The sequence below is a fragment of the Rhinatrema bivittatum genome, chromosome 2 (genome assembly GCF_901001135.1).
Source record: "Rhinatrema bivittatum chromosome 2, aRhiBiv1.1, whole genome shotgun sequence".
Taxonomy (NCBI): Eukaryota; Metazoa; Chordata; class Amphibia; order Gymnophiona; family Rhinatrematidae; genus Rhinatrema; species Rhinatrema bivittatum.
In genome coordinates this window covers 16179735-16205819 of record NC_042616.1, presented here as the reverse complement: position 1 = coordinate 16205819, position 26085 = coordinate 16179735, and the positions used below count along the sequence as shown (strand labels likewise).

The 26085-nt window shown below is 47.2% G+C and overlaps 1 protein-coding gene across 1 annotated transcript in view; it reads left to right on the top strand.

The window, feature by feature from the left end:
• Positions 1–26085, top strand: part of LOC115083579 (oocyte zinc finger protein XlCOF6-like) — a 396491-nt gene that overhangs the window by 23380 nt on the left and 347026 nt on the right. Inside the window, exon 2 of the mRNA XM_029587488.1 lies at positions 976–1102. Coding sequence (XP_029443348.1) covers positions 976–1102 — 127 coding nt within the window. The remainder of the gene's footprint in view (positions 1–975; positions 1103–26085) is intronic.

Here is a 26085-nt window from a genome sequence, read left to right as displayed (position 1 = left end):
CTGCCTGAGTGAACAGGAAGGAGAAATTCCTACTTACCTGTGACATTTTTTATTTAATTTTAATTTTCTTTCCTCTGAGGAAGGCAGGCTGATCCACAGTCCACCCTTGGCTGCCATCTTGCTTTCAGTTTGTCGTCTAGATAAGAATGATGCAGAGTCTTATATCTGTTACTCGCTTGAGGATTGGTAAGTGTCATGACCAGCTCCTTAGTTTGAAAAATGTTAGCTGTTTTGACTGAGCTCAGTGTTCTCAATTTGTTGGAAGTATAAGTGGTTATGTTCAAGTACAATCAGTTTATCCACAGTTTGGCTTTTCCAGAGAATACTTGTAGGCTGATGTTGGGATAAGGCTAAATGTCCTTGACTTCAGCTTTTACTCTGTCTCCACCTGCTGGTAGAGGTTCATAACCCATTTCTGTGGATTGATCTGCCTGAATGCAAAAGAAAGGAAATTATCAGGTAAGTATTAATTTCTCCTTTCCTTTTCCCTGCAGAGAAGGAAACCAAACAGCTCTTTGAGATTTGGGGCATGATCCCTATGTGCCCATGGTTTGCAACACCCCTGAATACAGAATTAGTACATCACAATGGGAGATATGTCACTGCCCAGGACACCAAACTCTTCCTGCCCTGTTAGGATTTAGCACAGTGAGTCCTCCTGATGGAATAGAACCAGATGTTCCTGATGTTCTGGATAATGCCCTTATAGCTTCCTTTTTATTATAATGTGATGTATCCACGCAATGACATTTCATATTCTCTGTCTCTGGTATTAGAGAATGTTTTCCAGTTTGATTTGAAAACCCTGGGGTCTATGGAGGAAACTGATTCTAGGGGCAGCACAGAGGGAACAAATCTGGAATTTCCTGGTGCCCTCTTTTCCATGATAAAACGTTAGGAGAATAAATCCAGCTGAGATCTAGTGCACACTGTGCCCCTCCATGTGTCTCTGAGTGTTTCTGGTTTGTGTTTCAGGTGCGGGTGACGTTTGAGGAGATCGCTGTCTATTTCTCCCAGGAGGAGTGGGGGTATTTAGATGAAGGGCAGAAGGAGCTTTACAGGGAGGTGATGAAGGAGAATTACGAGACCCTCATCTCCCTAGGTAAAAATTGCATTATCTGCATGTTAAGTGGACTCGAGGGCTGATTTACTGAAGGTCGTTTGTGACTTTTCTCCTGACTCCAGCTCCAGCATTGCTCTGTGTCTGAGCTGGCACCTGAGATTGGTTGTTTATCTCTTTTTACATGAGACCGGCCCCTTGTGTTAAAAAGGGGCGGGGCCAGCAGTTCAGTGTGTAAATCCGGCAGCCGCTGCTCGTGGTGCACTGTTAGCTGCGTATATTTCCTGCTGCTCCTGATGAGGTGTAAGTCTGCAGAAATCACTTTTTAGGACTAACACGATAGGGTGAGGGGTCTTGCTCAACTGGGGGGAGTGCAGGATGAAGAACTAGAAGGGTCTGGATGACGCTGAGATAGACTGGGCAAGCTGGTGGGCTAATGGGTAAAACTGGGAATGGCTTTAACCTGAACATGTTTTAAAATCCTCGTCCCTGCACGCGTTAAAGCTGGCAAATTCTTAAGGAAGAGTACACATGCTATGCATATTTTACATCATACACGTGTACTTGTGCACGTGATTTAAAACTCTAGCATATCTTTGCTCAGTCGCCTCCTCGTGCATGTACGGTCGCTTGCATTCTTGTTTTACAATTAGCTGAATATGAACAGCAGGATACAAGAGGACTGAGCTTGCTTCATGACTGTCATTACCCTGTGACATACTTAGCCCTGCACTGATATAATAGGGAGATTTTTTAGTTTGTCTACATACTTCTAGCTGTCTCATGGCCATTTTCCTAGCGTGTAGCAGATGGACTCAGGACCAATGGGTGTAGTGTACTCCTGCTAGCAGTTGGAGACGGATCAGATTTCAATCTGACGTCAGCCCTAGTACATATACCCTTCAGGAAGTGCAGCTCTTCAGTATTTTCCGTCTCCATAGCAGTTAGGGACTATCTGCACGCTCTCTGAGCGTTAGACCAAAATTAAAGAACAAAACCCGGCCTTTGACACCGTCAATCATCAAATCCTTCTCTCGCGCCTGGCAGAGAATAGGTATTGCCGACAAAGCGCTAGCCTGGTTCGCCTCCTACCTCACAAATAGGGAATACCTTATAAAAATCGACAACTTTGAATCTGCTCCCGTACCCCTCACACAAGGCGTCCCCCAAGGCTCTTCTCTTTCCGCCACCTGCTTTCAGACCTAGGCCTGAACTTCTACATATATGCGGACGATGTCCAAATCCTCATCCCCATCCAAAAAACGCTCAACGAATCCCTTCTCTTCTGGGAATCCTGCCTAGTCGCCATTAACTCTCTTTTATCCAACATCCACCTTGCACTAAATGCAGGCAAAACCGAAATACTCATCATATCTAAACATGAACACACGTCGCCCTCCACCTCCCCCCTTTCCACCCTTACCCACCCCTGGGAGTCACGCTAGACCAACACCTCAACTTCAAACCTCACATTAAGTCCCTGCTGAAAGCGGGCTTTTTCAAGCTCCAGATCCTTAAAAATCTCAAGCCACTACTCCACACACAGGACTTCCGCCTAGTCTTGCAGTCAACCATTTTCTCCAAATTGGACTACTGCAACACTCTCCTGCTAGGCTTACCATACTCTACCATCAAACCCTTGCAAACTCTGCAAAATGCCATGGCGAGAATCCTAACCAACACCCATAAGAGAGAACATATCGCATCCATTCTTATCGATCTGCATTGGCTGCCCATCCCTTTCCGCATTCAATATAAAACCCTGACCATACTGCACAACATTCTCTACAAAAACAACTCCACCTGGCTCAAGGAAATGCCTCACTTCCACTCTTCCCACCGCCCCGCAAGATCCACCCTTGCTGGCACACTACACACCCTCCCCCCCCCTAAAAATCGCGTACCTCTCCACCACCAGAGAAAGAGCATTCACCATAGCAGGCCCTGCCCTCTGGAACTCCCTCCCCACACAACTCCGTCTCGAACCCTCCCTGCCTGCCTTCAAAAAAGGCATCAAGACCTGGTTGTTCAGGCAGGCGTATCCCGAGACCAACCCCCCCTTAGACACCCGCCTCCCCTGCACCTTAGCTCTCTTTCAACAAGAATGTTTCTGTATCCAATAATCTGCTGTAAATAAGTTAATCTCTGCATTTGGTATTTTTTATAATCGGCTGTAAATAATTTTCTACTCAGTTATGGTTACTACTCTCTACCTTCTTTGCTGCTCTCTCCTCTTCCTCGCTGTCTATCCCACCCTCCCCCTGTTCCCTTTTCTCATGCCCGCTCCCTCCCCCCGCTCCCTGTTTTTTGTAATTCCATCCTGTCTCAAGTTCATTGTGAACCGGCGTGATGTGCCACACGAACGCCGGTATATTAAAAGCTGTTAAATAAATAAATCAATAAATAAAACCCAAAATTTAAAGAAGAAACCTACCTGAGGACGAGCCCCGCACTCCTGTGGTGATACCCTCGGGTCCCTCCCCCAGTTGAGTTTCCTGAGGTGATTTCTGTGGTCCCTCGGAGGTGAGCCTTGGTTCGGCGGCCTATTCGCGGCGAGGACCTAGCCCCCGAATCCTCGGGCGTGGCATAGAGGCAGCCTTGGTCCGGCGGCCAAATCGCGGCGAGGACTTAGCCCCTGAGCTCAGGCGCTGCTGAGAGGCAGCGGGTGCACCCCTTCGAGCGCAGCAGTGAAGGTATTTGCCCTCTCCCCCTGCAGCCGGAGACCGCCCGGAGCGAAACCGGGAAGCGCCGAAGACAAGGTAAGGTGGAAATCTTCTACTTAATCCGGTCTCCGAAGATCGAGGAGGAGCACAGGTCGGCGAGCGGAGTCTGTGCCACCGGGTTGATCCGCCCTAGCAGGGCTAGGCCCCAACTGTTCCAGGGTCTGCCCACATGGAGACCCTCCGAGGAGGTCGCCATATTGCCTGCATGCTCACCGTCGCCATCTTGGCCTTGTTCGCCGTGCCGCCCGCCGTCCGATCCGAGTGCATAAATTAAACTAAGCGCACAAAATTATGTGTGCGCATAATCTTAGGCGCACATAAAACCTTACGCGCATAACTTACGCGCACAATACAAGGCGCACTTCTGCGCGCACATAGACGCAATGGAGCGCATAAGAGCATACGCGCCCACAGAAATGGCACCTCCAGAAACAGGAATAAAAGCTCAAGGCCTCTGCCCAGCAAGCCACATCAGAGCCGCATAGAGTGAGGAAGCTGAAGCCCTATGTGCACACTGTGAGGAGGCCCTGGGAGATCCAGGTCAGGGCCAGTCCCACCCGGGTCCCAGTGCTAGTTCCTCAGGAGGCACCCCGGATCTAGCAGGCCCCAGTGAGTCCATCCCACAAACGGGGACCCCCAGGGAACCGGCGCCCCTCAACTTAGACCCAGCGTCGATCTCCTGGGTAGAGTTCTTTAAGGGGATTCACGCCTTTGTCAAGATGCAAACTGAACCCCGGGCGGACCAGCCGTATGCGCCACTGGAAGACCCTCACGCCCCAGCACCCTCGAGGCCTAGGCACAGGCTCCCACCACCCAGAAGCCCCACCTACGGGGACATGGATTTCTCCGAAGAGGAAGTCAAGCCCCTTGAGGAGGGGGAATTTCCCTCGGGGACAGAGCCACACCGAACCATGAGACGCTTCTTTTCAAAGGATGAGCTTCCGGACCTTGTATCCCAATGCCTATCGGAACTCGTTATCCCGGGCCAAGGCACCTCGGGGGAACCTAGAACGAAACCCCTGCTGGAGGGCCTGCGACAGACGTCTCGCCATTTTCCTCTCTTACAGGCGGCACAACAGCTAATTGACCTGGAGTGGAATGCGCCGGAGTCCCTCATTCAAAGGGGGTCGAGCCTTATCGGCCATGTATCCCCTGGACCCAGCGACCAAGGAGCTTCTGGCATGCCCTAGAGTGGACGCCATAGTCTGCGCAGTCGCCAAGCGCACTACCATCCCAGTGGAGGGAGGAGCAGCGCTCAAGGACGCACACGACCGTCGCCTAGAAGCCATACTGAAACAAACCTTTGAGGTGGCAGCCATGTCCCTGCAGATTGCGGCCTGCTGCACCGTGGTGACACGTTCCTGTTAATCCCAAGCCAGGAACAACACCCCGGGAGAAGACATGGAATCAACACTATCATTCCTCACTGACGCGGCTTACAATCTAGTGCGCACAGCAGCCAGAGGAGTGTCATCCACAGTGGCAGCCAGGAGACAACTCTGGCTTCGAAATTGGTCTGCTGACGCCTCCTCCAAGACACGCCTCACAAGAATGCCCTTCAAAGGATCCCTCCTCTTCGGCAGCGAACTAGAGAAACTGGCCAACAAATGGGGCGACTCCCCATTACCTCGCCTGCCGGAGGACAAGGCGAAAAGAAACCAGCGTCCCTTCCCCAGGTCCACCAGAGGCAGAAGCTCACATTGCTTCAACCCTTACAAGAACAACTATCAAGCGCCCCGCCCTATGGGAAGGAACCAGTCCTTTCGGAACAAGCACAACAAGAGGGGAACCAGCTCTGGTCCAGGCCCCAGCCGCACCCCACAATGAGATTCAGCCGACCCATCCAAGGGAAGAAGCCATAGGGGGCAGGCTAACCCTATTCTACCGCAGATGGGTCGAGATAACTTCGGACAAGTGGGTCCTAGCCATCATCTGGGAAGGGTACTACCTGGACTTCTTTCGAACCCCTCCGGACAAGTTCGTGGAATCTCCCTGCCACGACCCCCGCAAGAGGGCGGCAATGGAAGCTACACTGACCAGACTTCTGGCCCTCGAGGCCATAACCCCGGTACCTACACGGGAAATAAATACTGGGCATTACTCCATTTACTTTATCCTTCCCAAGAAAGAGGGTACATTCAGGCCCATCCTGGACCTCAAGTCAGTCAACCAACACCTAAGGATCCCACGCTTCCGCATGGAAACCCTACGTTCGGTCATACGTGCAATACAACCAGGAGAGTACCTCACAACCCTGGACCTGTCGGAGGCCTACTTACACATCCCAATTCATCAGGAACACCAGCGCTACCTACGCTTCAAGGTCCTGAATCAACACTTCCAGTTCCGGGCACTACCCTTCGGGTTAGCCACTGCACCCCGGACATTCACCATGGTAATAGTAGTGGTGGCAGCAACACTCAGGAAGGAAGGAATCCTCGTTCATCCCTACCTGGACGATTGGCTAATCAGAGCAAAATCACTGGAGGAAAGCCACCAAGCAACCAGCAGAGTCATAAACCTACTGGAAAGCCTAGGATGGGTAGTCAATACAAACAAGAGCTCCCTTCAGCCCTCACAGTCGCTGGAATACCTAGGAGTCCGATTCGAGGAAGACAAGGTCAGCCTGACCCCCACGAGGAGATCAAAGCTGTGGAACTGGCTCCAGACCTTGCTGATCGCCTCCCGTCCCACAGCGTGGGATTACCTGCAAGTCCTCGGACTAATGGCATCCACACTGGAAGTGGTGCCATGGGCGCGAGCCCACATGAGGCCCCTACAATGCTCACTTCTATCCCGGTGGAGTCCACGATCCCAGAACTACACCGTACGTCTACCACTACCGGCCAGAGTCCGGACCAACTACAGTGGTGGCTACAGATCAGCCACATGAGCCGGGGATCAAGACTATCCTCCCCAACCTGGACCCTGCTCATCACAGATGCCAGTCTACACGGGGGGGGGAGCACACTGCGAAGAGCTAACCACCCAAGGGCGGTGGAACGAAGAAGAGGTGGGGTGGAACATCAACTGCCTAGAAACACGGGCGGTCAGATTAGCCTGCCTGCGGTTTACCCTCAGACTTCGAGACAAAGCGGTCAGAGTAATGTCGGACAACGCCACGACAGTGGCCTACATCAACCGGCAGGGCGGAACCAGAAGCCAACAGGTCTCCTTAGAAATAGACCCTTTGATGGCCTGGGCGGAAGCAAATCTCCAGGACATCTCCACCGTCTTCATCGCCGGGAAGGACAACACTACGGCAGACTTCCTCAGCAGGGAAAGTCTAAACCCAGGAGAATGGAAGCTGTCACCCACAGCCTTCAAGATGATAGTGAATCGGTGGGGGACTCCAGAAATGGATCTTCTAGCAAACAGATCCAACGCTCAAGTACCCAGATACTTCAGCCGCAGGCAGGATCCGCAGTCCCAGGGGATCGACGCCCTGGTACAGGCCTGGCCACCGGGGACCCTGCTACATGCTTTTCCGCCGTGGCCCTTGCTGGGCGCAATCATTCACAAGATTCAACGGCACAGGGGGCTAGTTCTTCTGGTGGCCCCGGACTGGCCAAGAAGACCCTGGTACGCAGACATGAGAAAGACTGCTGGCAGGGAATCCACTACCGCTGCCTCCACACAGAGACCTGCTACAACAAGGCCCCGTCCTCCACGAGGATCCAGCTCAATTCTCTCTTACGGTCTGGCCATTGAGAGGGCCCGCCTGAGAAAGAGGGGATACTCGGGGGCAGTAATAGATACTCTCCTCCGAGCACGCAAGTTCTCCACATCTCTAACATACATAAGGATCTGGAGAGTCTTTGAGGCCTGGTGCGAAGACCACAATGTCAAACCACGCTCTTCTAAAGTTCCCGTGATCCTGGAATTCTTATAGAATGGACTACAGAAGGGTCTGTCCCTCAACTCCATCAAGGTACAGGTGGCCGCATTGTCATGCTACGGCTCCAGGAGCGAGGACGACAGCATAGCCTCGCGCCCAGATGTATCACGCTTCCTGAAAGGAGTCAAACACATTCGCCCACCACTAAAGTGGCCAGTGCCCCTGTGGAACCTCAACCTCGTCTTGGAATTCCTAGTGGGATCCGCCTTCAGACCCCTCCGAGGCCTGTCCCTCTGTCTGTTAACCTTGAAGATGGTGTTCTTGCTGGCCGTGTGCTCGGCCCGCCGCATCTCAGAGCTACAGGCACTGTCCTGCCGTGAGCCATTCCTCAGACTCACCCCGGGGACCATTCAGCTACGCACGGTTCCCTCCTTCCTCCCCAAAATGGTCTCACATTTCCACCTTAACCAAACCATCTCACTACCTACGATGGACGGCTTGAAGAAGTCGGAAGAAGCCCGTAGTCTGCGCCATCTCAACATCGGCAGACTCCTATCCAGATATCTGGAAATGTCGGAACCAGTATGAAAGACGGACCACCTTTTCGTCCTTCACAGTGGGAAGAGACAAGGGGAAGCGGCCTCGCGGGCAACCATTGCCCGCTGGATCAAGGAAGTCATCAAGGCGGCCTACGTAGAAGCGGGAAAACCACCACCTCTACAGGTCAAGGCCCATTCTACCAGAGCCCAGGCGGTTTCCTGGGCAGAAACTAGTATGCTGTCACCTGCCGAGATCTGCAGGGCAGCAACATGGTCCTCCATCCATACCTTCTCCAGATTCTACCGTCTGGATGTTCAGGCTCGGGAGGACACAGCATTTGCAAGGGCAATCCTAAATGGACCACGGGCAGCCTCCCACCCAGTTCGGGAGTAGCTTTTATACATCCCACTGGTCCTGAGTCCATCTGCTACACGCTAGGAAATGGAGAAATTACTTACCTGATAATTTCGTTTTCCTTAGTGTAGACAGATGGACTCAGCAGCCCACCCTCGGCTGCCATTATACATGGTCCTTCAACGAATCAAGGGTAAGCCATGCTTTCATTTACCTAGGACATCCACCCTGCCGGGTGTCGATGCTTTCCGATTGAGCACACTGGCGGTCTCTCCAGCTATAGTCAACCAACCAGTTCAAGTTAATCAAGTTGTTTTTTTTTTTTTTATTTATGCATTTCAATAATATACAGTTAACTTTAAGCAATAATGAGTACAAAGAAAAACAACCAGTTTAAAATAATAATAACAATTTTTCGAAATTTAACTCAATTTCCAAGTACTCATATAAATCAAATAAGGTAATTCTCCAAGGTTATATGTAATAGAACAATAACAGAGGAATTATGAACATCTGAAACTGAGTTGTACAAGTACTCACTTATCATGCCTCAAGTACTTCAGTCACACTTCCTCGGGGATGTGAATCTAAGAAAACCCTAAGTTGTGAGACTTCAAAGAAAACAAATTTTTTCACAAGGAAACTTCAAAAGCATTTTCCCACCCATTGCCTCTACCTCTACTCTAAGTCCCAAAAACCTTTTCCTCTTTTCTTGAGTTTGTTTTGACAAATCTGGATAGATCCAAATTCTACTTCCATGAAAAAGAAGTAATCTATTTTTCATAAAGGATCTAAAAATAAAATCTCTATCCATAGCAAACGAAAACGAGACATGTAAAACTGATCTATTCGTAATCACAGTATCTACATTTGACTATTATCTCTGTTAGATTCAGGGTATTTTGGGCTTCGGTATTGGTTGCAACTGATGTTCCCTGAGGGGTTACATAATAGATTTTTGATACAGTAGGTATGGTAGCTAAGGGAATCTTCAAAATTTCTACGAGGTATTCCTTAAACATCTCATAAGGTGATACTACATCAAGTTTTTGGAAATTTATTATTCTTAAATTCAAATACTTAAAAGTATTCTCCAGCACTTCTAGCTTCCTATCATATATTATTTCTGCTCGTGCAAATTTCTGTTGCCAGAGTTCTAAGTTACCAAGTCTCTTATCAACTTGTTGATTTTTGTTATCCATATTTTGCACAGATTTTTCCAAATTCTCAAAACATTGATTGGAGTCTGTCGTAATTTTAGTAAGTTTAACCACAGCTACCTCCAGTGCCTTTATAGCATCCCATAGTGTGTCCATAGTAATTTGTACAGGTTTATTTAAAGTCAATATAGAACCCTCAGGGTCCTTTGATTCACTTTTCCCCCCTGTGGCTGAAGTTCCTTCCCCCATCTCTTGAGATTCATACTGAAGTTTTAACATTTCAGAGGTAATTTGCATCGGTGGAGGAGGGATACTAGGGGCTCCGGGACTAAGTGATGTCTGTCAGGGAGGAGGACAGCTGTTCAATGCCTCCTCCAGCGACCTGTATCTCCGGTTCTGTACTTGTTACAGGAGAAAAGAAGGCTGGTATCCGAGGCTGTAAGGCACTAGACTTAGGAGAAGATGATATCATCTCCCTAATCTTTGCCTTTCATTTTGTATGTGGCATTACATTTTAAGCAAACTAAATTCCCCGGTACTTTTTCTTCAGTCTCTTTACTCATAGATTCAAATAACCTTGTGAGTGGAGGCAGTTGAGAGAGAGTAGCTGCACCCGTGAAGTTAAAGAAATATTTTGGTAATTACCTTAATTCAGGAAAAATTTCACGTCCTTTCCAGCAAAGCTAAACAAAGCTGCGCGCGGCCCTTTGGCGACGCACCGGCGGCGTCAATGCGCCGCAGGACGTCAGTTCTTATTCGGTGGGAGGCTCCGCCCCCGTGATGTCAGCACCCGGAAATCCCTCTGTCGTCCACCTGCTCGAAACAGGGCTAGAACAGTTCGTTTGAGGCAATAAACTTCAGGTAATATTTAGTGCTCCACTCTCAGCGTTCCCTCTCACCTCCACCTCCAAGTTAATCAAGTTTTTAACGTTCTAACAAAAGTTATCTAAGTTAATCATATTAAGTTATTCAATCAGTCAGTCACACATATATCCACAATGCTTTGCAAGGAAGAATACTGAGGAGCTGCACTTCCTGCAGGGGTATATGTACTAGGGGCTGACGTCAGATTGAAATCTGATCCGTCTCCAACTGCTAACAGGAGTACACTATACCCATTGGTCCTGAGTCCATCTGTCTACACTAAGGAAAACGAAATTATCAGGTAAGTAATTTCTCCATTTTCCCTTCTCCCCTACCTACGGATCCATTCTCCTTCCTCTTCCTGACGCTAATCCTACCCAATCTCATTCCCCACTTCTGTCCATTGGGAACATCAGGTGCACTGTCAGCCTCCCATATTCTCCACCTCCTCGGCCATTCTGTCTTCGGTCTTCTCCATTGCTGTACAAAGTTTTCTTCCTCTCACTAAGCCATCACCTCTCACCCTAAGAGAATCTCACTGTCTTTACTGTCATCATACCTGCCCTTCTCTGGATATCAATCGCAGTCCTGTCCCTCTGGGGTAATTCTCATCCTTCCTTCCAAGCTTATCCTACCCCCACTCTCCTCCCTTTTCTCTCCCTCAGGTTTTATCTATGCAGTATCCGCTCTGTTTCCTGCAAGCTTGCCTATGTTCCTAACCTCTTATCTCTCATTTTATCCATCTTCTCTCCCTCTTCTATGTTTATCCTGCTGTTATTTTTTATATTCTGTTACAGTTTTCATTTCCAACACTTTCATGAGGTAATTCAAGGCATCCACCACACTTTTTGTGAACAAATAATATCTCTTGATATTATTCCTAGTCTCCTCCCTTGGAACCTTTGCTCTACAAATTATTTTCCATTCAAAAGAAGTTTACTTCTTGAGCATTATTACCTTTCAGGTATGTGTCTCTATCATATCTCCCCCTTTATCTTCTCCTCTAGGTTATACATATTTAGGAGCTCATCTCAGAAGGCTTTTGTGCAAACCCCATGCTTAGATGATTTTCATGGTCTGACCAGTGATAGAGCTGCACATTTTCTGACCAACCACCAGTGGTTGGTCAGAAATGTGCAGCTCTATCACTGTGTGACACTGCCAGAGCAGTGATTATAGGATCAGAAACCCAGAACCATTTGCATGGTCACTAATGCATGATTAATGTCGTCTTCTATCACCAGCAAGTGATGAGGTCACACAGCACATAAAAGAGGACAATCAAGAAGAAAATTCTATAGAAGAAGGACTGATCCCAAGAGAATCAGAAAATGTCTTTGAGAATGTTTCACAAGGGACTGAGAGGAGTAACACGAGGAATAGTCAGCAGAACTCAGAGAAGAAGCAGAGACACCCTGCAGGAGACTTGCAGGATGGAGTCACGGTCAAAGTCTTCCCTGAGCACCAGAGACACGTGAGCACAGAGAGACCCTTCCATAGCCATAACAGTGATCAAAAGACTTCTGACCTTCAGCAGAGGGAGGGGAAAGAGAAGACATCCTTCCTCTGTGACTCCTGTGGTAAAAGTTTTAGTAAGGAATCACATTCAATATTGCCCCAGAAATCCCACCCACTCCATACACTATTTCTATGCACTAAATGTGGGAAAAGCTTCAGTGAGAAGAAAAATGTGAAAGTGCACCTAAACATAGATAAAACAGAGAAACCCTTCCCATGCAGTGATTGGAGAAAAAGTTTAATTAGTAAGTATAAGCTAAAATTAGGTCATAAAACCCACACAGGACAGAGACCATTTATAGATATTAAGTGTGGGAAAAGCTTCATGAGACAGAATATACTAATCTCCAAACAGAAATGCCATATCGTAGAGAAACCATTCTCCTGTACTGAATGTGGAAAACATTTCATTAACAAATCGCACCTCTTCCAACACCAGAAAATCCACAAAGGTAAAGGACCATACATGTGTACTGAATGTAATAAAAGCTTCCTTGTGAAGTATATCCTCACAAGACACATGAGAATCCACACCCGTGAGAGACTATTCTCATGTAGTGAATGTAATAAAAGATTCACTCACAAGGGTAACTTCATAAAACACTCAAGAATTCATACAGGGGAGCGACCATTCTCATGTAGTGAATGTAATAAAAGATTCACTGTGAAGTCACATGTCACAAGACACATGAGAATCCACACAGGGGCACGACCATTCTCATGTACTGAATGTAATAAAAGATACATTGAGAAGGGTGCCCTCACCAGCCACATGAGAATCCATACAGGTGAGCGACCATTCTCATGTACTGAATGTAATAAAAGATTCACTGAGAAGGGTACCCTCACACGTCACATGATAATCCACACAGGGGCGCGACCATTCTCATGTAGTGAATGTAATAAAAGCTTCACTCACAAGGGTGCCCTCACAAGACACATGAGAAGCCACACTGGTGAGGGACTATTCTCATGTAGTGAATGTAATAAAAGATTCACTGAGAAGGGTGCCCTCACAAGACACATGAGAATCCACACAGGGGAGTGACCATTCCCATAGAAAAGATAGAAACATAGAAATGATGGCAGAAAAAGACCAAATGGTCCATCCATCTGCCCAGCAAGCTTCCACACTTATTTTACCATACTTATCTGTTTCAGCGACTGCCAAGTTCAGGGCCCTTCTTGGTAACTGCTTGATTCCAATTTCCTGCCACCCCCTGCCATTGATGCAGAGAGTAATGTTGGAGTTGCACCAGTACATTCTCATGTAATCAATGTAGTAAAAACATCACACAGAAGGGTGCTCTCATAATCCACATGAAAACTCACACATACAAGAGGCTATTCTCATGGATTAAATATGGAAGGTCCTTTATTAGGAAGCAACATTTCTCAGAACACCAGAAAATCCCTGACTACAAACCATTTACATGACCTGAGCGTGGGTAAAGCTTCCATGTTAACCATACACTTGGGGGTAGATTTTCAAAGCAGCGCCCGACAATCCATGTGCATGTGATTCCTGGCATGTGCACATGGACATAACAATTTTAAAACGTGAGCATTAGTGGTGCTAGGTTGAACTAAGGTCTGCAAATAAAGCCTTGTTAGTAATACCTAATATAAGATCGGCACACTTGAGTGAGGTTAGAGATCGTTCCTTATCGATAGCAGGGCCAAAATTATGGAATCAATTACCATCAGCGCTGAGGCTACAGCAAGATAGAAAGAGGTTCAGGAAAGAATTAAAAACTTGGCTATTCTCCCAGGCCTGGCACCATTCGTCTGTTCCACCAGTATTGGACTATGAGGGTGGGGGGGGGGGGGGGGCTCTTGGGACTGGGGGTAATGTTGTTATTGTGTTGGGTTCCTCTTTTGTGGGGGAGGGATCAGACCTCACCCTCCCCTTTGTTAATGTATCTGTTGAAAATCCAATAAAAATTGTTTAAACATAAAACTTGGCTATTTCGTCAGGCATATGAGAATGATAGTGAAAACGGAAGCTGAAATCCACGTATCTTGTTCATATTTCTTACTTGATCTTGTTTTTTAACCTATTTTTGTTTTAAATGTTATAGTTAGACTATTAACTGTTTTTAGTAGGTTAATTTTAATAATAAGAATTTTTATGTATTAATTTATGATTTTGTTTTGTAAACAGTAGTGATGGAATTTTATTGTGCAATGGTAGATAAAACCTGTACAATTAAATAAAAATAGTGTAAAAGGTTCCAATATGTGTTTTGCTATATACCTTCATCATTGCTGTAACAGGAATGTGATTGTTACTGTTATCCTTTTGTAGTGTTATAATGTTTATTGGATTACCTTTAATAGAAATAATTACACACAAAAAAATGTGCGCATTATGCGGACGGCAGGTGCAGGAGGCCAAACTACGTAATATCCATCCAGCGACGCGATCGGACCTTCCCCAGTTCCCTCCCAGTTTATTAAGGAGTGAAGTGAGAGAGAATTCCCTACCCCCCTACCTACACTTCCTCCCTCTATCCCTCTCCTCCCCTAAATTTAATTTTTTACTTACTACTCCTCCAGAGCACAAGAGAGAGACCATTGTCTTGTACTGAGTGTGAGAAAACCTTCATTAATAACTATATACTAATCTCACACCAGAAAATCCACACAGGAGAGAGACCATTGTCTTGTACTGAGTGAGAGAATACCTTCATTAATAACTATATACTAATCTCACACCAGGAAATCCACACAGGAGAGAGACCATTGTCTTGTACCGAGTGTGAGAAAACCATAAATAACAATATACTAATCTCACACCAGAAAATCCACACAGGAGAGAGACCATTGTCTTGTACTGAGTGTGAGAAAACCTTCATTAATAACTATATACTAATCTCACACCAGAAAATCCACACAGGAGAGAGACCATTGTCTTGTACTGAGTGTGAGAAAACCTTCATTAATAACTATATACTAATCTCACACCAGAAAATCCACACAGGAGAGAGATCATAGTATTGTACTGAGTGTGAGAAAACCTTCATTAATAACTATATACTAATCTCACACCAGAAAATCCACACAGGAGAGAGATCATAGTATTGTACTGAGTGTGAGAAAACCTTCATTAATAACTGTATACTAATCTCACACCAGAAAATCCACACAGGAGAGAGACCATTGTCTTGTACTGAGTGTGAGAAAACCTTCATTAATAACTATATACTAATTTCGCACCAGAAAATCCACACAGGAGAGAGACCATTGTCTTGTACTGAGTGTGAGAAAACCTTCATTAATAACTATATACTAATCTCACACCAGAAAATCCACACAGCAGAGAGACCATTGTCTTGTACTGAGTGTGAGAAAACCTTCATTAATAACTATATACTAATCTCACACCAGAAAATCCACACAGCAGAGAGACCATTCTCATGTACTGACTACTCCAGAAAGTCTACACTGGAGTCCTGAGTGGAGGAAAACCTTCCTTGCTAAGTTTACATTAATCTCGCACAGGAAAGTTTAAACAGAAGAGAGACATTGTTCATATAATGGGGTAGATCATACAAACGTACGCGCAATCGGTGCAAAGAAAAGTACGCCGGATTTTATAAGATATGCGCGTAGCCACGCACATCTTATAAAATCTGGGGTCGACGCGGGCAAGGCTGCGCAAAATCGGCAGCCTACGTGTGCCGAGCCGCACAGCCTGCCTCCGTTCCCTCCGAGGCCGCTCCGAAATCGGAACGGCCTCAGAGGGAACTTTCCTTCCGTGTCCTCCCACCTTCCCCTACCTAAATCCCCCCCCCCCCCTACCTTTGTTGTGCAAGTTACACCTGCTTGGTCTATGGCTGCCGCCATTTTGCGCCGCCATTTTGCAAAATGGCGGCACAGAATGGCGCCGGCTGAAGACAACATGATTCAATTGCAGGAGGCCGTTCCGGACCGCCGCTGGACCCCCAGGTAATTTAAGGCATTTTGGGGGGGGTTCGGGAGGGTGGGGGATTTAATTTAAAGGGTCGGGGGTGGGTTTTAGGGTGCCGGTTTTCCTGCCCTCCCCCTTTCCCCGATTTACAATTTTTTGACGATAAATCGGGGGAATTGGTATTGTATCGTGGCCCTAACGATTTTTGACGATTTAAAATATATTGGACGATATTTTAAATCGTCAAAAAACGATTCACATCCCTAGCTGGAAGAAAGATACGGTGACCTCTGGCACAGTCCACTTTCAAGGTGTCTCTTGCTATGTGGCTGTCCAGTAACACAGCAAAGCAATAGATAAAAGGACTGACCCAAGCAAGCAGGAGAAGAGCAATGGACTGAGGTGCTGCCAGCGTGCACTTCTCTGCACTGGATTGTTTAATTAAGAGATATGTCAGGCCATAATATTATTATTCCTATTATCTAATGTATATTCTGATTGATTACCTTCTCTGATTATTGCAGTCAGCTTTTTAGTGTTATTTGTACCAATCCCCTTTATCTAATTATTCCTATTAGCTAATAATAAATCCCTACCTGGCACTCAGGTGTTCTTTTTTTGTCAAAATCATTTTTTTATTAAAGAGCAACACAGGTACAATCAAGAACCGAACTCTGGGGAAAAAAAACACAATACGAATCAAAGAGTAGCAGCACAGCACATTATAAGAGCAATTCCCCAACATAACAAGGTCAACTGGAACAAAACCCCGTGTACTCTCCTTTTGAGGTCCTCCGGACCAAGAGAAGCAAAGAAAACTCCAATCATATCCCACCGCCCAGTCACAACACAGACAACCACAAACACTCCACACATTACATACAACCCCCCCCCCCCTCCCCTGGGAGACTACCCCCTCCACGACTAGTATTGCCCAACATTTGCAATGAAGAGACATTAACCGTCCTTACAAAGTGCAGCCCCCCCTGTAATAGACAATGATCACAGATCAAGGTTCAAGTCACAAGACAAACCAGGTGGCGTAAGAGTTCCAATCACTTCCAAGAGGCCTGATATCCAGCTGCAGTTAAAGTGGATTGAAGATCCGACGGTAATAGGTCATAACAGGTTGACCAACAAGACTGGTATAGCAGATCCCTTTCTCTCGCACTGTTCAGGGCAACCAGCCGTTCCATTTGCATGGAAAATGCCAGCCGCCCAAACCAGGCCCGCAGGTTGGGTGCCGTATCTGGTGTTATCCAGTCAGCTACGATAGTGCAGCATGCCAGCAATATTGCAGTATGGCCAAATTTATCCAAGGACAAAGGGAAGGGCTCCTCATAAACCAGAGAGAAGCAACTTGCCCGTCCAACCAATAGAAGAGCCAGTACATTGAGCTACTACTGCAAGCACCTGCATCCAAAATGGTCGTAGAACAGGGCAAAGAAACAACCTGTGTGCCAAAGTACCCGTCACTTGATGACATTTAAAACATTTAGGTGAGGATAACCGTCTCATCCGACAGTGGCGAACATCGTCACAATAAATATGGTGCAGGATCTTAAATTGTAACTCTTGAAGGGAGAGATCTGGTAGGCTTTTAGGCATAAGCTTAAAACAAGAAAGCACGTATGGAGTAGGAATATCCATTGCCCACGCCTCAGTCCAATATCGAGCTAAAGAGGCCACATGTGGCACAGAACGATATGTTCTACCAAACGCACACCAACCTTTGATGGAGTTACACTTTAGAGCCCCATCAAAAAACGCTGTGAAAAAGCTGACTCCCGACGATAGGCCTCCTCAGTCCAATGAAAGGATTGGAGATAATGACGGGTCTGCAAATAGGCATAAAAGTGTTTAGCAGGTAAGTCATAGTCTTGGGCCAAAGATGCAAAATCATGCACTACTGGCGAGTCAGTAACATAGAAGTGAAAAATGAACGCTAAACCTTTCTGTAGCCAGGTATCAAAAAGAAAATGGTTGGCTCGGCCTGGAGGAAAGTCCAAGTTACCCATTAATGGCATGAAGAGAGATGAAAGACCAGCCAGTCCTCCGCGGGACCGTATCCACCGCCAGGCCTGGCGATAGGGTTGCACCAAACTGCGAGGGATATTTAAGGTCCGATAAGCCCCAGGATTGTCCTGGATCAAGTACAGAGGAGACCAAGGTGCAACCATGCTAATAACCAGTCCATCTTCACAATATGCATATTAATCAAGGATCCATTCCCCCACATATCGGAGTTGGCATGCCGCATTGTATAACCTAACATCCGGCAGACCAAGGCCCCCCTCCCCTCTCTGAGACATCAGCACCTGATAACGTAACCTCACTTTTTTCCCCGCCCAAAGAAATTTTTGAAAGGAAGACTGCAACCACTTTACATCTCTACTAGTAAGCCAACAGGGCAACATATGCAATTTATAAAGTAGCTTAGGCATGAGGACCATCTTAAGGAGAGCGCTTCTACCAAAAAGGGAAAGGGGCAAAGAGCACCAAGCCTTAAGTTGAGCATCGAATTCTATCAGCGTGGTTTTTATATTCAGGGCATAAAGGTCCAAAGGGTCGTGGGAGATCCAAACCCCCAGGTATTTCATTTTATCCTGAGCTCACTTGAACGGGAACCCTCCTGGCCAATGGTGTTGCACTCCGGGGTCAAGGGCAAGCGCTTCTGATTTAAAAACATTGATGGTCAGGCCCGAAATAGATTGAAAAACCGTAAAACATTGAATAATAACTGGAATGCTAGTCCTAGGTTGCCCCACAAACAGCAAGATGTCATCAGCGAACATTGCTAACTTCATCTGATGACGGCCAATGCGAAGGCCCCGAAACCCATCCTCCAAGCGCAGCTTAATAGCCAGGGGCTCCAAGGCTAAAACAAATAAAAGAGGAGACAGAGGGCATCCCTGACGTACCCCACATAAAATAGGGAAAGATTCCTGTCAAGGTACCATTGATAAGTAACCTGGCACTAGGACTAGCATAGAGGGCACGCAGCCAAGATAAAAAGGAGCCCGATATACCATACGCTTGCAGAGCCCAGAACATATAGTCCTATGAAAGGGAATCAAAGGCCTTTTCTGCATCCAAGCTCAGCACCAGGGCCTCCATCTTAGAGTGAAAATTTAAAAGGCCAATCAAGCGCCTCACATTTTTAATGCCTTGGCGCCCCTTAATAAAGCCTGTTTGGTCGCCATGGATCACGGAGGGCAAAAGGAGACTCAATCTGGCCGCCAACACTGCTGCCAATATTTTTAAGTCCCCATTTATAAGAGAGATAGGCCTATATGAGCCCACTTCCTGTACATCCTTCCCAGGTTTGGGGATTAACACTATAGTGGATTGATTTTCCGTAGGTGTAACCGGCGTCCCCTGGATTAAACTATTATAGTATGTCTGCAGCACAGGTAAAATGGGGAATTTCAAAATCATATAAAACTCTGGCCCAAGGCCGTCTGGGCCAGCCACCTTTTCCAACTTAAGGCCATGTATAATGGCATGAATTTCAGAATCAGTTATAGGCACATTTAACGAAAGGAGCTGCGTCTCAGTAAGTTGCGGCCAAGGAAGATCAGAAAAGAAAGACTCTCTTGAGGGGAGATGACTAGTCTTTTTCCCGTAAAGCCCACTATAGTATTCCAGGAAACGATCTGCAATAGCTGCTGATGCTGTCTGACGGGTCCCATTTCTATCTTTAATACTAGTGATGAGAGATTTGGGGCCACGCGCTCTAACCAAGCTCGCCAACAATTTACTGGGCCGATTACCATAACGATACACCTGATATTTGTAATATCTCATAGACTTGGATGCTCGCTGAAACAAGAGCGCTTGCAGACTTTCCCTCAATTCATCTACTTCACGCTTGCTAGACTCCGACATTGCATTAATATGCCGGAGCTGCGCTTGTTTTAATTCCTCGGTTAGCTTAAGAATCGCAGCGTTACGCTTCTTATTCTGGGTAGCAACATAAGCTATAATATGTCCCCGCATAACTGCCTTTCCAGCCTCCCATAGAACCTGGGGTGCAATACCAGAAGTATTGTTCAGAAGCATATATTCTCCCCAACGGTCAGTAAGGAAGCGATTGAACTCCTTATCCAAGAACAACCCCGAAAACATGCGCCAAGAAGACGGGGGTTTAGGAGTATGTCCAAATGTTACTGTAACTGAAATTGGCGCATGATCCGATAGGGCAAAGGTGCCTATAGTAGTGGTTGTCACCCTGGGGAACAGGAATTCCGAGATAAAAAAATAATCCAAAGGGGAATAAGACCCATGTGGATGAGAAAAAAATGTGTAGTCCTGCTCTCCCGGGTGCAACGCCCTCCAAATGTCCAGCAAGCACAATTCGTGGCACAGAAAATTAGGGCCTTTGTGGGTATCACTAGGTTCTACAGGTTTAGGAGGTTTGCAGTCTTCCAGCTTGTTGCCTACCATATTAAAATCCCCTCCCACCAGAAGCGCACAATCAGAAAGTTCACCAAGGATCCCCAGAAGACGGGTAAAAAATGCATGCTGATATACATTAGGTGCATATACATTACATAGGGCCACTCGTTGCTGATTACACATTCCCTGGACTCTGACATATCGACCCTCGGGGTCTTGCCATACCCTTTCGGATTGAAAAGGCAGTTGTTTATGAACAAGGATAGCCACACCTCGTTTTCTGGATGAGGATGATGAGAAAAAACCCTGCCCCACCCACTCTCTTTGTAATTTGAGATGCTCTATCGCTGACAAGTGAGTCTCTTGAAGAAACACCACCTGCGACCCCATGCGTTTGAAAGCCATTAATAATTTCTTCATTTGATTGGGGAATGTATGCCATCTACATTAAGAGATGTGCATTTTACTGTAGCCATGATCGACGTTACTTAAAAAACATTACCAATGAGATGCGACCAGGTAACCATGATGACAAAAAGATATCCCGGGACTCCCCAGCCTGAGCCCCCAGGATCATAAGGAAATAACCACCAAAAACATAGGCCATTAGCCATAAAAAAACTGCCTTAGCACCAAAATGAAAGGTACGTCTCCCAGGGTTCCCACCCCTCCCCGTCCCAAGCCCAGTAGTCCACAGTTCGCAACCCAAGCACACCATCCACACCAAACATAGCACAGCTCTAACAGCTCACATGCATACAGAACCCACAACCCACACACCAGCCCCAAGAGGCTCAGAGCCACTCCCCCCACCCCCACTCCTGGAAGCAATAGGGAAAAGACCCCCCCCCCCCCCCCGAAACAACAACAAAACTTTGACATTGTATCAAGTAACATTAACAGCAATTTAGAATCTTGATGGAGCCACGAGACCCCCAGTCAAGGGGGCCCCGACACGCCAGCTACACTCCAAGGCTTCGGGCATCACAGCGAGGTCAAACTAACTCATGTCGCAGCTACAAAGACTTGTGACATGTCTCGTCAAACCTCAATTTTTAGGAAAAGAGCCACATAACAGGAATCGCGATCCTCAGTCAACCTCTCTCCGTTCCGCATCAAAGAAGGCGTCTCTGCAACAATCAGCTTTTATTCTTCCCCTGCGACTGGCAAGGTGGCTATAAACCTATCCGCAGCATCTCTGGAGGTGGAAAAAAGAACCTTGTTATCATGAAAGACTCGCAGCTTAGCTGGATAAAGTAGCCCAAATTTGATGCCTCGCTTATGCAACTCTGTACACGCCGGGGACATGTTCTTTCGCTGCGCCGCCGTCGCCGCTGAAAAATCATTGAAGAGAAGTATCTTATGGCCTTGAAATTCCAGGGACGCCTGTATAGAAGCTCGCATGATCTGCGTTTTATGCGCCCAGTTCAGTATTTTCGCTAGCACCGATCTGGGCCTGTTCGCTCCTTCCCGTAAGATTCCAATTCGGTGAACCCGTTCACAAACCATCAGCGTCACAGAAAACTCCAGACCCAGTTGTTTCGGTAGCCAAGATTCCACAAATTCGGACAACCCACTGTCTTTAACTGACTCTGGGACCCCGATAATACGTATATTGTTCCTCCGACTTCTATCTTCCAAATCCTCAATTTTGTTCAACAAGCCTCATTGGGTAGCTTGTAGCTCTTCCACATGGCACTCCGACTTGCCTAATCGGTCTCCGTGATCTGACAGGACATGCTCCGCTTCATCCAGTCGTTTCGTCTGACCTTCTAGTGCTGATTTGATATCGTCCATGGAGGCCTGTATTTTAGAAGGCGAAGATCTAGGGCTGCAGTGACACTTTGAGAAATCTGAAGAAGAGCGTCGGCAGACAACGAGTCAAGAACCTTGGCGCCTGCAGGGGCCTCCGCCATCTTAGCAACAGGGGTGTGGGACCTACAGACGACACTCTTACGCGCACTCCGCTGTCTCATCGCCCCTTCTCCACTACTGAGAGGGCTCCCCTGGGCAACAGTACAGCCACCAGGTGAGAAACGCACACGAATGAGGTATCTAAGAGAGAGAATTCCAAATTGTCATCGAGATGCAACAGTGAAGTCTGGGAATGCAGTGTGAGAAGTCTGAGAAAAATATGTCCAAGTAGTCAATAACAAGCAACAGCGATTTCTGGTAGTGCAGCAGGGAATATCTGAGAAAAAGAGTTCCAATCAGCCAGCTGACTACTGCAGCAGAGCTGGGAGTACAGGCAAGCACCACCTTTAGAGCAGTAGCCCTTCTAGGCCAGGCTTCAAACCAGGGCTGGACAAAAAAAAAACTTCCAGGGAGCATGAAATAAATTAGTCCAGCTGCGCTCCACTTCAGAAAGAGGAAAAGAAGGGCCCAGAAGGCAACAATACCCAAACCGTGGCGCAGTCTCAAGGATCCAGACCCCGCTCCCCAGCAGGCTCATTCACAGTACCTCGTGGGAAGAAAGCCATCGCAGCCCAGCAGCAGTCCCGACGAAATGCACCACACCAGGTCCTCCCCAGACACACGGGCAGGTCCTCCGACCCTCCGAATGGTATTTTGGGGTCTCCGGTGAGAAGAAAAAAAAAACGCCACTGGACCACATCGGCATGATTATAGAGCGAGCGAGCGAGCCGCGCAGCGTGGCAGCCGCCATCTTGGCCGCTCCACTGCAGTTCTAATCCCCAAGTGAATCCGCCGTCATCCGGCGCCCAAAAGCCTAAAAACGACAGTCTCGGGGTCCCATCGACTGCCACGGGTCCCCGAGGCAAAGGCTGCGTAAATTGCCAGCGATCTGAGGGTGATCGGGGGGCAAAGGACCCACGGGGACCGCGGAGCTCAGTTTTCCTCCGTCGGTCTCGGTGACGTCATCACCGGAAGTCGGCACTCAGGTGTTCTAACTCAATGTGTGTGTGAGAGAGAGAGAGAGAAAGGAGTATTAAGGTAAGCCTTGTCAGTCACTGGTCACTAATTTATTTATTTATTTGTGGGGGTTTTTTCTTGACCGACCATCATCAGAGATATCATGCCGGTTTACATGTAACAGGGGGAAAATAAAACAGGAAGAGAGCAGTTACAAAACACAGGTTAAAGAAGAACTGGGAGGTGCAGAGGAGGGTGCACGTAGGAAAGACAGCTTAAAGCTTGAAAGCAGTAAAGCAAACTTATATAGGAGTGCAAATACCCAATAACGCGTATAATATAAGGCGAGTGATCCTAGTCTCAGTGTGAATCTGGAACACCCTTCCCTCTCATTCCCACCCCTACTGCCTCTCTGTTTCCCCTGTGGATTAAGCAGCTCTCTGCTCTCACCTCCCAGCACACAGTGGAGCTGACAGTGAGGACTTTTACTGCTGGGCTGCCAGAGATGCAGAATTTAGAGCAGCTGGGAGCTACTGCCAGTGAGGAGGGGAAAACTGAGGAATGGCCCCACCAGTTCTCCCCACACTTCCAGTCACAGCAGGGGAGGTGAGGAGGGGCCTCAGGAAGGTTGCAGAGAGCTGTACTAGCTGAGGTCCCAACTCCTGGCCTTCCCACTCCCATCTATAAACAGGAAGTGTCACAGGCGCATGAATTTTAGTGTCTAGTCAGTTCTTACCAGACACTGTAGAGGTCCATATAAAGGTGGATTGTCTGTTAAATCCAGTGGGAGCACTGAGAGGAGAGGATCACCTTGCTGGGGGCTGGAAAGAATCAGTAAGTACTGCTTGGGGACATTTTTTAAACTTTAAAGTATTGAGGAGAATTAAAGTATTGGTGTATATTATTTAGTGTGCTTCTGTGTTTTATTTTAAATAGGTAGAAAGTCAGGCAGTATTGACTGGGTAAGTGAAACATCAGGGCATGCTAGAGAGATAAAGTCTCTAAATGGAATAAAAGACAGTTTTATGGAGCAATTACCTCAGGAACTGACTAGGGAGGGAGCAATTTTAGATCTAATTCTCAGTGGAGCACAGGATTTTGTGAGAGAGCTAACGGTGGTGGGGCCACTTGGCAATAGTGATCACAATATGATCAAATTTAAATTGAGTGGAAGGGGAAGAGTATGTACATCCACTGCTCTAGCGCTAAACTTTCAAAAGGGAAACTGAAAAATGAGAAAAATAGAAAAAAACTGAAAGCTGTAGCTACAAAGTTAAAAAATGTGCAACAGGCATAGACATTGTTAAAAAATACCATTCTGAGGGGGGCGCTCTCGCCGTGGAGCAAGATGGACGCGTGACTTCGCGCTCCTGCTGACCCCGAGCCTCCACAACCATTTTGGTGAACCTTAGACCTCTAAAAAACGAGTAAAAACACAGTGGATCTCCAGTGGCTGCCCCGAGATGGCACATAAGAAGAAAGGCCCGGATTTTAAGCAGTTCGCGTTCACAAGAAATACCTGCAAAGAAGAGGGGCCTAGCAGAGCTACGGAAGCCCCGGCTTCAAGCAATATAGACCCCGGCGGGGAGACCGAGGTGGAGGGAGAAGGATCGGCGATATCTGAATACCCCACTTGAGATGAGTTCCGGCAATGGTTCAGGGATCTAAGAAAAGAAAATAGAGACCATAAAAAAGAACTCCTAACGGCTGTGGCAGATTTGCAGGAAGAAATGGCTGAAATTGGACAACGGGTGGATGATTGCGACATACGTCTGGAGGCTCAGGCCTTGCAAATTGAAAACTTGCACAAAGTATCGGAACAATTCTCCACTGATACAGCAGCCGTAAATGCCAAGCTGGAAGATTTAGAGAACCGCAGTACACGAAATAATCTGAGATTTCGGGGTATACCCGACACAGAAACTTATGCTGACTGCGGTGGGACTATTCAACGCTTCTGTTTATTTCTATTACAACAAGAAGGAGCCACAGAGGAGAATGATATTCCAACCACCATTGAATTGGATAGGGCACACCGCTCATTAGGTCCCAGAATCAATGGGAAGCCTAGAGATATCATTTTTTGCTTCACCAAATACACTGTAAAAGAAAACATCTACCAGATTGCCAGAAAACAGCACGTGTGGACTTGGGAAAACCATCAAATTCAAATTTTCATAGACCTCTCTCTCACAACATTGAAAAAAAGGATGGAATTCAAGGAGATCACCGCAGTGCTCAGAAACAAAGGACTGCGTTATGGGTGGTTGTTTCCCTTCGGCATCGCGATTACTATTGAGGGTACCACATCCAAAGCAGTAACTGTTGTGGACGCAGCGGCCATTTTGAGGGATGCTGAACACACAGTGAAACTGCAGGCCCTGGACAGGCCCAGCTCATCTGTCCCAGCAGACACCCCTCACTGGCAAAGAGTTCGCAATGGAGGGAAACGGCTACGAAGGCACTCTGGAGACCGTACATCGGATCAGGAGAAAGGAAAAGGCTGATCATTCCTAAGGAATCTGAATTACAGGTTCAATTTTTTCATGCAGTGCGCAGATGGACTGCCACTTGAAAGTTCCATATAGTGACTCAGTTTCTATAGATATGATATGTTCTGGTACACTGAGGTTTATTGTTCTTTTTATTATGATTCATAATGATTGTTTGAGAAGGGGAGAGGCTCGGGGGGGGGGGGGGGGGGGGGGGAGGCGGGGCGGGCTCCGATGGGGATCACGTCCTCCAAGGCTTACACAGTGATGCCTCTAGCATTGGATTGTGGCCAAGAAGACCATGGTATGCAGACATGCGGAGATTACTGACAGGAAACCCCCTGCCACTACCTC